General features: G+C 41.7%; 2 protein-coding genes across 2 annotated transcripts in view; one reads left to right on the top strand and one right to left on the bottom strand.

Annotated features, from left to right (window-relative positions):
* Positions 1-15,351, top strand: part of LOC146475584 (uncharacterized) — an 873,425-nt gene that overhangs the window by 820,380 nt on the left and 37,694 nt on the right. The gene's annotated exons all lie outside the window — the stretch shown is intronic.
* Positions 3,125-5,175, bottom strand: LOC146475585 (uncharacterized). The gene has a single exon (XM_085115588.1). It carries the CDS (start codon positions 5,155-5,157, stop codon positions 4,132-4,134), a length of 1,026 nt encoding a protein of 341 aa, XP_084971714.1. The 5' UTR covers positions 5,158-5,175; the 3' UTR covers positions 3,125-4,131.

Raw genomic sequence — 15,351 nt, 5'->3', positions numbered from 1 at the left:
AGTCTGTTCTGGAGTCTCTCATATTGGTATCAGCGATCATAGCCTTATTTACGTTTATAGGAAATTATCTCTCGCTTTTCCTTCAAAAGGGCATTCAACCATTTCTTATAGAAATTTCCAAAACTTTAATCGAGAGAGTTTTCGTAACGATATCGCTCAACAAGACTGGTCCTGTAATGGTTCTGAAGATCCAAAGGTTTTGTGGACTGACTGGAAAACGAAATTTTTGGATATTGTTAATATTCACGCGCCACTCCGAACTAGACGTACTAGGACAAATAAAGCACCTTGGATCAATTCAGAATTAAAGAAAGGTATGCGTGATCGTGATGCTGCCAAAAGAAAAGCAATTACATCGAATGATCCACACGATTGGGAAAAGTACAAAAAGTTGCGAAATATAATAAACAATGACATCAAAACTTCTAAAGCATTTTATTATTCTAATGCTTTTATTCAATCCAAGGGTAATCCTCGAAAAACGTGGCAAACCTTTAATGAGCTTACATCCCGTCGTGTGAATAATACAACCGTGAAAGAACTGAAATTGAATAATGCCATTATCTCTTATTCTAGTGAGCTTTCTAATGCTTTTAATGACCATTTTTCAACAATTGGGCCCAGACTTGCTAATGAAATACCTCCAATTGCTAATAATAATTCAAGTTATATCAATTATATAAATGTAAATAACAACAAATTCAGCTTCTCTTCGACTAACTGCAGTATTGTTTTCTCACATCTAAACAAATTATGTAGATCTAAAGCAACAGGGCTTAATAATATTTCTGCTAAAATCAGGGCCGTACATAGCGCGGGGGCAGAGGGGGCAGCTGCCCCCGCCAGGAAAACTCAATTTGTTTTCAACATCACACTGATCACAAGAAAATCGACTAATTGACTGAAAAAATATTCCTTCAATGTGAATTCCAAATAATTATTTTGGAAAATCTTTTGAGGCAAAAGCCAGTACCGGTTTTCTTATGAAAATAATGATTTTGTCAGTTTGGGTAGACTTTCTCAAAGTCGCTCGCTCGCTCGCTCGAGCTCTGACGATCACGCTTCGCGCTCTCTAAGCTCGACTTGTAAGCAAGTCTACAGTTTGGGCTGCCTATGGTTTAGAATTTGCTGTGTAAATAAAGACTGACAAGCTTACGCCACTTTCTGGCGCGTGTTTAAGCCTTTTTAAATCTAGCTTATACAAGTTTTTTTTTTTAAGAGATAAACTGGTTTTAAAAGCCTGCGCTGCTCGCAAGTATTTGTAGCGGGTTTGGATTTAACCATCATATCTTCATCATCCGACAGATCATTTGCGCCTAATGAATTTTGAGTTTCCTCTTTTGAATTATCTTCGTTTTGAATATGACCTCTTATTCCGTGTGTTCAACGACGGTGTTTTTATGCCACATAGGGCATTTCAGCTGGGTTTGGCTTGGCTCTTTTAAGTGCTTGATAGTTTTAACTGCCTTTCTTGTTGAGATTTGGCAATATTAGGACAGAAATTAATCATTGCTTGTATTATGCAATGATTATGAGCTTCATTCTGTAATTGTTGCAATGCCGGGCCCGGCTAGTGTTTGTCACAAGGAGTTGCGTTTCTTGGCACGGCTATTTGGTTCTCTATATAATCGTTGTAGCGTGTTATAGAGCTATGGAACGTGTCACAGTAACACTGAGAAGGCTTGAACTGTATTTAAATAACGACTGTGTTTTTCCAAATGCTTCGCTCCACTGATATAGTGCGTTTGAATTGTGGAAGCTCAGTGATTTTCTCCCTTTGTTTACAGCAGTGCACCGACTGTGTTTTAAAATGGAGACAATATTTGCTTCAAGCTAAACAAGACGTTAACTCCATAAAAAGTCATGACAATTTAAAACAAAAAGCATCGGTGTGTTTTTTTTTTCTCTAAACGTCGTAGAGGCAACTTTCTGTGTAGGAGTGAAAACAAAATTAATGTCCAACTAGAAACCCTGTCTGCATACCGGGTAGACCCCTGTGAGGGGTGTGCGGAGTTTGCCCCCACAGACAAAAAATCCTAGGTACGGCACTGAAAATTGTACGTGAATGTGCTGATCTTATTTCAGTTTCACTATGTGTTCTCTTTAATAAATCTTTAGTCTCTGGTATATTTCCTGATGATTGGAAATGTGCTAGAGTTACTCCGTTGTTCAAGGAAGGTGAGCAATCTGATCTGAATAATTATCGACCTATTTCAGTCATTTCCGTTATAGCTAAAGTGTTTAAAAGGACTGTTTATGATCAGTTGTATAACTTTTTGACCGATGAAGATATCATTTCTAATCATCAATCGGGTTTTCGCTCGTTACACTCAACTGTAACTGCCCTTCTGGAAGCTACGGATAATTGGGCCTTTAATATTGATCGTGGTAATGTTAATGCTGTGGTTTTCCTCGATTTAAAAAAGGCATTCGACACCGTTGACCATGATATCCTTTTATCTAAAATGAACCTTTATGGAATACAAGGAACAGCTCTTGATTAGTTTAAGTCATATTTAACTAATCGTACACAACGATGTCTTGTTAATGGTTCTCTTTCTAGAATCTGCTCACTTAAATGTGGGGTACCGCAAGGAACCACCTTTGCCCCCTTTTATTTCTTATTTATATTAATGACTTGCCAAACTGCCTAACTTCGTGCCAGCCTAGGATGTATGCCGATGACACCCACATCACTTATGCTGGCGTTGATGTGAATTCAATACAGTTAAATCTGAATCACGATTTAGATAACCTAAACAAATGGCTTATTTCCAATAAACTTACCTTGAACACTGCTAAAACTGAATTCATGCTAATTGGCTCCAGACAAAAATTGAGTGCTTTGTCGAACCCACTTGAGCTCTCGATTAATAATGTTCCGATAGAACACGTTTCCTCTGTCAAATCGCTTGGGGTATTTATTGATGAAAATCTACGGTGGCAAACACACATTGATTAATTATTTAAAAAGGTCGCTTCCGGAATAGGAGCAATAAAAAGAATTAGACCTTTTGTCCCTCCACGTACCCTTCATTATATATGCGTCGCACCGGTTCACACGCATGTTTCTTGTGCTTATGCTTGCGTCGTACGTGAAAACCAGGCTTAAGAGCTCGTTAAACTCATCGTTAGTGGATGAGCTTGGGGGTTGGTGCCTGAAAGACCGGTGGTGCCACAGGTGAAGTGAGCTAAGCGAGGTGCGAAACCATGGCAACCCGGTGAGCGGCAACCACCCGGCACCGTCACACTGAAAGGTCAGTGGAGATAAAACAGAAAGTATACAAATAAAAATACTTACCACACCCACCACAAACCATACTTACCAAAGGGTGGGAGGGACTGGGAGCAAGAAACTTAAACAGCACAAGCTCCGGCAAGTGAACAGATGCGAAATGAATTGGCACAAACATGTGAGCTGTAAGAACCCAGGGGCCCCTGCAAAGTAGGGTGGCCGCCCCGCATGTCCCAGCCATGCGGGCACCGCTGACCAGCACTTGCCTCGATTTTAACTTTGCCTAAATTACATTTAGCCACATTTAAACTCATCGTTAGTGGGTGAGCTTGGGGGTTGGTGCCTGAAAGACCGGTGGTGCCACAGGTGAAGTGAGCTAAGCGAGGTGTGAAACCATGGCAACCCTGTGAGCGGCAACCACCCAGACCTCGCACTCCAAGTGCTTGGAGGGCGAAGGACCCGCGAACAGGGAGAGGGGGGACCTGAACCCACCAATTCTTCCAAGCACCTGACCCCCCAAGCCATACAAGCGTAACAGGCAGAGACAATAAGCCATACATACCACTCCAGGAAAACGGAAACGCAACTGTTGACTACTGACAGAACCCGCCAGGACAACCATGACAAGCACCAAACGGTAGAGGAAAGGGATTTTCAGAAAACGACAACCTGTCACCAATAGGCCATGTGCCGCAGGTCCAGTTGATGGCAGCACTGAGCCACAGACCCCCCAAAGCAGGGCTGCTGAGAGCAGAAACGGCAGCTACAAGGAACGAAGGGTAAGCGCAAGCAGGCCCGTCGAACCCCCACCACACGCCCTTGCTGGCAGAAGGGGGGTGGGGGCGTGGGGCGTAAAGAACCTGACCCGATGGCCAGGGGAACAACACCGGTGAAGCTTAACTTGCGAGCTGCTTAGACAGCGTAACTAACGACTCTGTTGGAGTTCTGATGTACAATTGATAGGCATTGCTTGACCAGCGGCCCAGAGCCTGAATGAGATGATCCGGGACCCCATTTCGTGTTGCGACCGTGGCAGCGCCGATGCGGAAACTGTGGCTGGAAAAGGTGCCTTGGACTCCCGAGGATGACAATATGCGGCGAAGCCAGTCGGTCAAAAGGACCCGTGACAAGGGACGACCATCGCAAAGTAAAAATAGAGGGCCCTGTGCACTTCCCCGGATAGCTAGGTACGCCACCAATGCTCGGATGGCACACAAAGGATAGGAGCCTCGACCAATGTGTAGAAAGCACCCCTTGCGGAATGGGTCGGTCTTGGACGCTTTTATCCTAACCCTCAGGCAGGTGGGAGCAACCACCGAGTCAAACGCGATATCGGGCACCCCCAGATGGGTGTCGAGGGAACAACTGGAAAGGTTCGGAACTGTGAACTCTGCAGAACGGAGAAAGCCAAAATAAGCCAAATTGCAAGCGGCCCAAAACATGCAGTGGTCTGGAATGCTCAGGTCCAACGACTTAAAGATGACCAGCATGATGTGATCTGTGATCGGTAACCGAGAAGTGGAGGGGCCACCTTGGGATTGTTTGATTCCCCGCAAAACCCGTTGGAGCCGCAGGCAGTTGAGGAGAGGATCTGCAAAGCCTTGTTCGATGTGCAAGGACCGCACTGCAGATAGGTAAACCTTAATGGTGGTGTGCTGTACTGACCTGGCCAGGAACGTGGCAAACAAGCACAGGGTCCACTCATCAGCTGGGCATGGAGAGCCAGATGAGTGAATCTTGCCCAACTGATGGCAGAAGTCGTAAAACTTTCTCTGTCCTGAAGCATAGGAGTTTCGGGTAGATGAAGCCAGGCCCTTAATCAGGAACTCACGGCACTGGTCTTCTAGGCTGGAAGGGTCAATTCGTCCAGTAGGCTTTGCGGGATTGGAACTGGAGACGGCGAGGCCTGTGGAGCTAACCATCTGAACTCCTGCCAACGAAAGCGAGAAAGGGCGTCAGCAATGTGGTTATGAATGCCGGGAACATGTTGCGAGGTAAAGGTAAAATTGAAACGGGCCACTGATGAAAGCAGCTTACGCAAAAGCCGCATTAGTGCGGGGATCTTAGAGGTCCTGGACTGGAGGATGAAAACCACTACCTCATTGTCGGACCGAAACAGAACGTGTTTCCTGAACCATTGGTGGCCCCAGACGCACGATGAGACAACTACAGGAAACAGCTCTTTGTACGCAATGGACTCTGGGACCTGGGATGGGCCCCAAGCGCCACTGAACCACTCATTCCCAAGGTAAGCCCCATAACCGAGGGATCCAGCAGCGTCTGAGGTGACTTCCACGTCCGTAGCGGCTGAAAGCCCAGGGAAAAGCCAAAAGCTGACTCCATGCCAAGCGGAAAGGAATTCGTGCCACCAAAGGAGATCTAGATGGAACTCCGTGTTTAGCCTGATTGGGTGATCGCGTTTGCGGAAGCAGCAAAGAAGGTCAATCATGCGCCTCAAGAAGGTGCGGCCTGGCCAAACAACTTTTGCGGCATGGTGTAGATGGCCTATGAGGGACTCTAACTGGCGCCTGGTACACCATCTGCGGGACCGCCAGGCATGGATCAGCTCTCTTAGGGCCTCCAGCTTCTCTGCTGGTAGCCTAGCGGCCTGCTGTTCCGAATCGAGCTCAATACCCAACACCACCATGCGAGTGGCGGGACCCACGCATTTGCCTGGGTGAAGCGGTAAGCCAAGAGATCCACAGACGGATAAGGCCGTACGTAAGTTAAAGGCGCACTGCTGTGTCCCTGGGGGGCCGGCGGTAATAAAGTCATCCAGGTAATGCATTAGATCTGAAACGCCATGTGAATTTAGTAGGATCCATTCCACCATGTCCGCTACTGCGCTAAAGATGTACGGAGCCGAGCGAAGGCCGAAAGGCAGGGTTAAGTCCACGTAATATTGCCCTCGCCACTTCAGGCCTAGTAGGTAACGATCAGCCGGGTGGATAGCAATGTTGCGATAAGCGGCCTCGACGTCAAATTTCGCCATCATGGCTCCCGGGCCATACTTAGCCACAATTTGAATTATTTGATCCACTTTAACGTAATGCATAGCAAATTCCTCCGGGTCAATGCCATAGTTAACACTACTGCCGCTCGGAGACGATAGGTCCACAATTAAGCGCCATTTCCCAGGTTGGCCCTTCTTGGGGATAACTCCAAAACTGCTTACATGCAAACTAGGGAAGGGGGGATGTGAAAAGGGGCAAGCTACCCTATGAAAGGCAACCTCATTGGCCAAGTAGTCATCTATAATTTTTGGGTGCTGGAACGCTGAAAGTTTGTTCTTTCGGGCAGAGGACAGCTTCCGAAGGGGCTGGAACCCGAGTCTAAAGCCGTTCCGGAGGCCATTGAGGACATAAGACACCTGCTGTGGCTGGGGGTGAGCTGTCAACTCCCGAGCAAACTCTGAGGCATTCAAAGGACTTATAACCGTGATAGGCGGGAAGCACAAAGGCACTAGAAGGAAAAAATGCACATGCTTAAGAGACGCAACCCCAACGCCTTGGTCTTGGTCTTAGTTAAGAAGACTTGGAGGGCCAGAGGAAAACCTGACTTAGCAGATTAAAAAGGAAAAATAGAATAGTGTAACACAAATCAGATGTGAACAACCTGAAGTTGTCTGTAGTTAATACTTTTTTTCTAAATTATCCCCCCCCCCCCCCCCCCTATAGAAAATGTGTAGAAGACTTTTTGCTTTAGACGACTAGTGAAGAAATGGTAGATTAATTTCACCATACAATGAACAGTCTACAACCCAAATTAAAGTTTGAAATCGATAAAACGGAAACAACACCCAATGGCCTCTCGCTGTCACAACTCGAATTTAAAATTACCACATCCAAAAATAGCAAAAGCACTTTTCTAATTTTACGAGAGAAAAAAAGAACAGCTAAAAACGCGTTATTTGTTCACCATCAATCAGCTATACCCAAGAAATCAATGATCACTTTCATTCGCAATGTGCGGAAACGTATCGGGGATAGTTTAAACGTTGCTCCTCACTGATAACAACAACAAAGAAGCAAAACTTATTCGATGACATCCTCCGTCTGAACGGATATCCAGAGAATGCATACACCAAACAAAGCGTCCCCAGAGCCATGAAAGAGACTCTCGACCCACCAACACAGCATGGTCATACCTCAAGATTCCGTACATCTCAAAACGGCTAATATAAACCACAAGATCACTAATCTTTTTAAAAAAAAAAAAAAAAAAAAGCGGTATGTGTTGTCTACAGATTACACACCCTCAGACGAGCTTTCTCCCACAACCCCACGGAAAGTACATGCACCAGAGACAAGTACCCCATTTCTAAAACCAACTTGTACTAATGAAGAAACGTCGTCCACGAAATCACATGTAACAACTGCAATCAACAATACATCTGTAGCACTACACGTTTTATCCAGTATCGTATAAGAGAACACCTCAAAAACGAAAATTCCACCGTGAAGAAACACATCTCTATATAATAAAACAAAGACTATAGTGGCATTAAAATTAATACCATTGTGCAAGAAAACGACCCCGAAAATCTACGCCTATTCGAAGTACTTTCCATCAGAAAGTACAAACCTACCCTCAACTCCCGAGAAGAATACAGCGAATTCACGGACCTTTTGTTTAAATGACTATTTTAGTACATCTGGAGAGACTCTTTGTTCTGTGACACTCGTACTTTATTTTATTCATATTTGTATTTATACCTCTCATACATTTTATATACTTTGGCCCATTACTACACTTTCCACACATTTTACTTCACATTAATTTCTGTATAAGCTGTAGGCCGAATATTTTCTAAACCCTGGTGATGACGAATTGTTAACCTTTAATTTTAACAGTAGTTAAAGGCCTCGTTCAAAATTCAATATTGTTATTTTCATAATTCTACTGAAGGATAACATGCGAAGACATTTTCCAGTTGCACCACTTTTTTCTTTACTTCTTCTTTTTTTTAGTGAGATGTCGTTCTTCGTCATTTCAAAATTTTTTTTCTTGCAAAGCTGATTTAATTGTAACTATCTCCTCAATCTTGCTCTGCGTGAATTCAAGGCTATCACGAAGCTTCCCGCTGCAAGGTTTTCTTCTCGTTAAACAGGAAATTGGCCTTTGGTTCGATTCTTACTAATGTCTCCCATATGGCTGCAAGTTCAGGATCTTGTATGTGTTTGTTGGTCGATTCCTCCACTTCCTCTCGTGAATCCGCCCTGCTTACTTGATTTTTATTGAGTCGTAATGGGTCGGGTGGGGGGTGGGGGGAGGGTGTATAGGGGAAGGGGTTGCTGTCAGCCGGTTCTTTTGATATTGTCATACTCTTAATATACCTTGTGGTTTGTTTCCAAACATTATCTGAAAAACAATATTAAGACCAATATTCAGTCTGACTGTTAATGTTTACTGGAATTCATTTTATCGTATTTTGACTGGTAATATCTCAGACATTCTATTGTCAATTTTATTTAAAAAACAATGAGAACTTGAGTTGATAATTGGTGGAAGCATGATGGAGAATATTGAAAGAATCAGGCGAACGTAATCTATGGCATTGTTTAGAATCTTTTAAGTGTTTGAATACCAGAGAGGCCTTATCAGTAGCTAAGTGCTAACGATCTTACAAGTGTGGAAAAAATACTGGGTGGTTTCGCCGACGTAACAGGCATTACAGCCCACTTACAAAAACATTAATACAACGCAAGAACGTAGCTCGCTTGGGATAAATCTTTCATGCCCAAAATTTTGTTGATTTTAAAAAAAGAAAAGACCAGCTTGATATCTAAATTTCTGCAGTAAGGCTTAAAAGGGTGGCAAAAGAAGAGCAGAGGAGCTGTCGAAATAAAAAAAAAATCAAAACTCTTTTTTTCTTTTTTCTTTTTTTTTTTTTTTAAGTTTTAAAGATTCAGTTAAGCTGTAACCTGTATATTTCATTCTAAAGAGGATCTTTGAAAAACGACAATAAACTTTTACTTGTAAGCTTCCGATAATCCTGATGCAAAAGAACCATGAGGACTGACATCAGATACTATCCCCAATACGTTTTGGCGAAACTTTGTGTACATTATTCGAATCTACAATGGGAAGGCTCATCTTAAACGCGTCTCAGCATGTCGCTCTTTTACTAATGTGCTTGAAGAAATCAATTGGAAGGATATAATCTGCCGGTAATAAGAAAAACATAAATCGCAAATTATTAACGCAAAAGTATCGGTTGTCCACAATTTGACTCTACAGATCAGTAAAATCGTTAACATGATTTCTAGGAGAGGCTTTTTTTTACTTATGCTCTTATCCAGACTCCTTCGACTGACGGGAATTAACTGGTTTTCCTATGTCTCAGCCCTGAATGTTGATTATTCTTCATTAATAATTCATGATGTTATAAGCCAACAAGAGCGCCCCATTCGGGTCAGGTGGATGACTTTAAAACTCACTGAAACACCAGTTCAAAGTCACCAGTGTTTCATCAGGTTTTCATCCCTAGTGTTTCATCACTTTTTCATCACATATTCATAGATTACTCAAACACAGCTTAACATGAATCATTATTTTTTAATAAACAGTGGCCAATTTCAAATCGGTGGACAAGCTCAAGTCATTTGAAAAAAAATTTACAGCACATTTCTTAAAGTCACCGAAACAGACTGGCATAGTATCCATATCCGCATTTGGAAAAACTTTTTCTGCCTTCAGTGACACGGACTCCCTGCGAGCATCGACAGTAGCTGTCGCCGAGTAAGCAGCTGAACTTTGTCCTATTCATACTTTTTGAAACTCCACCAGCTTCTCAGTTCAATCTCCAAAAATGCCTACGGCCTACTTAGTTTTTATATCTGATAGATTTAATTGGCTTCGATACTGCTTTCTCTACGCAAAGTTCTTCTTCCTCGATTGTTTTTGGCAAGCGAAACCTTCCTTCGGCCATGGGAAAAACAATATGTAAATCACTTCAAGTTCATAACGCTATTGGAATACAAATTTTGTACATCGCAAAACTATTGGATAATTAAAAACAAAAGCTCACAAATACAATGGATGCCGACTGAATACAAAAAAATAACACATACAAGGCATTTAAAATAAAGGAAAGAATACAACACAACACTGCAATGCATAATTCTGTATTGTTGGAGTAGTCATTTCAAAACTCGTGCTTCGGGTCTCAGCAGGTTTCCAAACGCGTTTGGAAACCTGCTGAAACCCCCGCACTCGCCTTTAAACGGGTAATTCTCAAATACATTAATTATTCATGTGCTGACGACCGAATCAACTTGGACCAGTTAGGTCAGGTGCATGCACTTTGACACCAATGAACATACCGATCAAGACGCATTCGATTAGTTCAAAAAAATGATCAAGACACTGATCAACAAATTTGAATTTTAATCAGTCTTAATACTGAATACAGTATATTTGCCGCTTCAATCATTACTTTCAACAACAAATTTTTCTTTCCACTGGACTTTTTAGCTACCTCCATCACGAATTTTGACAACCAATAGTTCAGCGACAGAGCGTCCATTCCGACAATCAGTCTGCGCTCAGAGCGGTAACCTTGTGAAAATCGTAGTCCATAAAGAGACCACTAATATCTAATACCGGAACTTTAACCTCTCTTATTTCATGAATCACACATTTTCTTTTGTTATTCAACATCCTTTATTTAACTTACATACTTCATGAATATTAAACTAACTGAAACGAGGGATTTATACAGTCAGATAAATCCCTCATTTACATTAGCAGTACTGCGAGAAACGCACACATCAGGGTGCTTCTATTGTTCTCCGTTTCTCACCTAAGTGTGACGGTACTAATTAGCCGGCGTTTGTCCCCTTGAACAAAGGATCGCTATTCATGAAATAAGTCAGATAAATACCTCGAACGTCGGTATTAATCCATATACATCCCTCGGGGCGTGTGGATTAATACCGACGTTCTCGGTATTTATCTCTTACTTAACCTCTTCCATTTGGCAAAAATGCTCACAGCACACTTGTTTTTATACTAAGTTGAAGCTGGAACGGCTTCATTCGCCAGAACATTTTCTTGAAAAGAAGTTTTAGGAACGCGAAATCGTTCTGAATCGAGCTCAAACTCCATCACGCGCCGTAATGTTAATCTACCAAAAAACTCCCCCCCCCCCCCCCCCCCCATGGCTGCATATTAGATATTCCCTTAATTTCAGTTACCAGGAATAAGAAAAAAACAATAGCCTATTGATCACGCCTTCTAATTACCCATTCTTCGGAAATAATTCTACTAAATTCTGACACTAGTTTGAGAAGCCAGCTTAAAAACTTGTGCTTCGTTTTTCATCAGGGGTTCTAATCACCTCGAAACAATAAAAGCACTCCGCCTTCGGCGTCGTGCTTTAATCCGTTTCTTGGTGTTTGGAACCCCTGATAAAAAACTCGCACTCGTTTTTGATTTATTACTTCAAACTCCGGAAAATTGAAACGACATTAGTTTACGTCCCTACATATAGCAGCTATAGCATGGCCGCCAAGAGAATAGTCTAAAGCCAGCGACACACTTGGATATTTTATACGCCGATCGCGGCGAATTTGGTCGCCAGCGATTTTCGCCACCGATTGATGTGGACACACCTAGCGATTTTTTTTCGCGGCAATGTGGCAGTTCTGAAAACTCATGTGATAAAATCGCCCAACCTGATGGGTTGGCTTTACTGGCGATTCGCAGCAATAAACGTAGAAAATCGCAGGAACGGGCACACTTGGCGAATGTCGGTGAATTTAATCGACGATATCTGACATGCCAGATATCGGCGATTTTATACGCCGATCGCGGTGATCGGCGTATAAGATCGCCAAGTGTGTCGCTGGCTTTTAGAAACAACAACAACAACAAAAACAAACAAACAAACAAACAAAAAAAGGGAAGTCACATTTTTTTATTTAACAGGAGCACGTGGGCTTCAACTCCAGCTCAGTTGCAAAATAACACGAATGCATGCTGACTCAATTACTATTTACCTGACATTCTTTCGATCGTTGCCGGTGAAAACTTAAGAGCGGCTTTCCACAAATATCGACCAAGTGGTGGCTCAAGTCAAAAAAATCAATTTCGTTCATATTTTGCTCATAGGTAGTCCCTAGTGAGACACAAACTGAGCTGTAGTTATTTTTTCAAAATACCGCTTCCTTTCGAGTAAATATGCGAAAAACGATTTTGTCTCAGTTGAGCTCAAAGTCCGCTTTCGACGGGATGGAATTTTTCTTAACTTTCGACCGCTCGCGTATCAATCCGCAGACTGTTACTAACCTTCAAATGACATTTATTGCTTTATTAGGTATTCCTCTTCTGTTTTACGGGAAAACATTTAAAACCTAAGTTACTTTTACGTCCGAAGTAGGTTTAGAAAAACATGCTATAAATGCAAACTTTCAACAACCACATTTTAGCACTGAAACATTGCCAATTTTACCCATGGGCGATAACTTTGATTTCCCTATAATGACTTTCTATGGCTTCACTGTATACCTATTTATCATAATATAAAAACAAAGCTCTGGGTAAATGAAAATAAATGACCCGCTAGGCTTCAGATTTATCAGCATTTTCTTGAGATTTGGCGATCGAAGCGCAAAATAGATGGCGTGACAGACTGTCACGGGTACAAATAGTTTTTCTTATTAGAAAAAAATGAAGCGACATTTTTTAAGGGAAGCATTTTTCATTCGCAGTAGAAAAATCTTTGGATCGAAAGTTCGGTAGCGTTACTGACCAATATATATTGCGCCTGCTTTTTATAGATGGAAATTCCAGAGTATCCGTTCGCTCTGATGCGGAGTCCAGTTATTGTGGCTGAATATTATTGTGTTAAAACAAATAATTGGAAAATTTCTTTTCCTCTTTCTTTACCACTGCCATGGATAAATTAAACTAGAAATAGGTTAAACGCAGCAGATTTGAACTACATTAATCTGATTAAAAGTTTCGACTGTTACATTAAACTGCATCCTTTGCGTGATATATACGTGACAAAGCACACGCACACACAACGAACGCAGGAAAAATGGTAAATACCAGCCAGCAACATTTTCCGGTTTTCAGCGCAATATACAGTGATACTTCTCTGAGAAGAAATATCCATTCAACATACTCAAGGATAATGAGTTTAAGAAATCGAGAAGAGTTCTAGCTGCGAAGCACAAAGTCACTAGTTCGCGAGCACGACAGAAGAAACGAGCTGCAAGCCGCTCGGGCGATTGACGAAAACGAAGAAAATGCTCTTTTTGAGGCAGAAGAATTCGGCGAATCCAATCCAGTTGCACTCCAAAGAACTGTGTGGTGGTTTTTATTCCTACACTTGGGTTTCCGAGCCAGAGATGAGAGCGATGAGGACAATTGACTTAATGCTGCTTCTTTTAAAGTTGAATATGATTTTCACAGCAACCTTTTCTTGATCCTCAGTTTGTGATGCGCTGGTAAATTTTCTGGGATCGACGAAACCCTTTTGTGAGCAGTTTCAAAAACAAACCGCAGCTGTTAAAATTTTCGTCATATTCCGCTATAAATCGTTCTTGAAGTCTTTTCTATAATCAGCATGATTACATGTAAACGTTCAGTAAATTTAATTTCATGTTAACCTCGTGGTACTGTAGCTTGTTCTTTCTGGGTTGCTCGCGTCATCAAAACACGTCACGACGGAAACCCTTTGAATTCAAGTGACTGGAAGTGCGTTTTATAAAATAAACAAGTTTGCTCCGAGTGCCATATAATAAACTACTAACTAACCTAGCTTGCTCTAGCCGTACTGGGGAATATTGGCCCTCAGTCGTTTTTGTACGGACCTCGCTGCGCTTGGTCCGTACTGCCACGACCTCGGGCCAATATTCCCCAGTACGGCCCTCGCGCTCGGTTAGTAAGAGGTTATTAAAGGTCTCACGCTATTTGATATCACAATTTTGTAACGATCGCTGATCTTCGTTTGATTTTACTCGTGAGGAAAAAAACCATAAATTCAGAATTTTTCTGATGCAAACCCGTGTTATAATGAGCTAGACAAGTAAATTTCAATTACATTGTGCGGTGTTGTGTGATTTTATGGGTTGGTGTTTTAAGTTTATCCCGCTGGTGCTCCAAACAAAAGAGAAGATGAGAAGCAAGCGAGTATTAAGAAAACATGGGCGACGCATGGGCTACATTGTGGGATTCCTAAAATATCAACATTCTTAAAAATGCAACAGATGATTAATAAATGAATTTATTTAGCACAAACTTTCCATTTCCGTGCGAATACATTTGTCTTCCGTTTTAACATTACGTATATGGTGACAATTAACCGATACTATTCCAATATAAGTAAAATGGATGCCATCAAGCGCTTATTATATGCGGGTACTTGTCCTTGGAAAAACTCGTTTTCCCTTCAATCAGGCGATACCATGGCAACACTTTCCTAGTGATCAACCTAACGAATTCTTTCCCTTAAAAAGGAGAGCGCAGGAACACCAATTGTCGTCGCTTCTAAAGATTTTCAGTGCTAAGGTGTATTTCAAAAGTAATTAAACGTAAAAATGAAAATCTTCCATATTTATTGCGTTGTAATAACTAACATGGCCTCCGCATCACCTAATATGTATGGTTCTCATATCATTTGCTTGGAGACGCAAGAGAAGATTCGTTCAGGATGAATACACCTCATAAGAAAGTTCGAGGAAAGCTTACTATAGTGAATGTAATGTGTGATGTTAGATGCTAGTTTCAGAACTGAAAACAAAACTGAAAACTCGAAATTTATTTTATTTAATTTCGATACTTCGCAGTCGATTACTAACATTTTTTCAACAAGAAAGAGATTAAGTAAAATTTTCACTGGTATGACAATTACAAGTAATAAACAGCATGACACAGAGAAACCCAAAATTTCTTCGGCAAAATGCCTGCTTCAAATTTTGATCACCGGAAGACTTAAACCTTTTGTTTTATGAGCTGAGAACTGACATGTGCTTTATAATAAGAAAAAAGAAAATGTAGGTAACATTTGCGTAAAGCCGGCCACCAGCAGCTATTAAATTCATGGAATAAGATTCCGCTTTCTAACTGACTCAGTCTTTAGCTTAAATTTTGAGCTATACTATCTG

The sequence above is a fragment of the Pavona decussata genome, unplaced genomic scaffold, assembly GCF_977016875.1.
Source record: "Pavona decussata unplaced genomic scaffold, jaPavDecu1.1 SCAFFOLD_84, whole genome shotgun sequence".
Classification (NCBI taxonomy): Eukaryota; Metazoa; Cnidaria; class Anthozoa; order Scleractinia; family Agariciidae; genus Pavona; species Pavona decussata.
Note: the sequence above shows the minus strand (reverse complement) of the source record. Positions and strands in the feature narration are given on the sequence as shown.

Bases quoted from the DNA above. Each gene is read 5' to 3' on its own strand.
- LOC146475585 (XM_085115588.1), bottom strand. From the start codon at position 5,157: ATGGTTAGCTCCACAGGCCTCGCCGTCTCCAGTTCCAATCCCGCAAAG.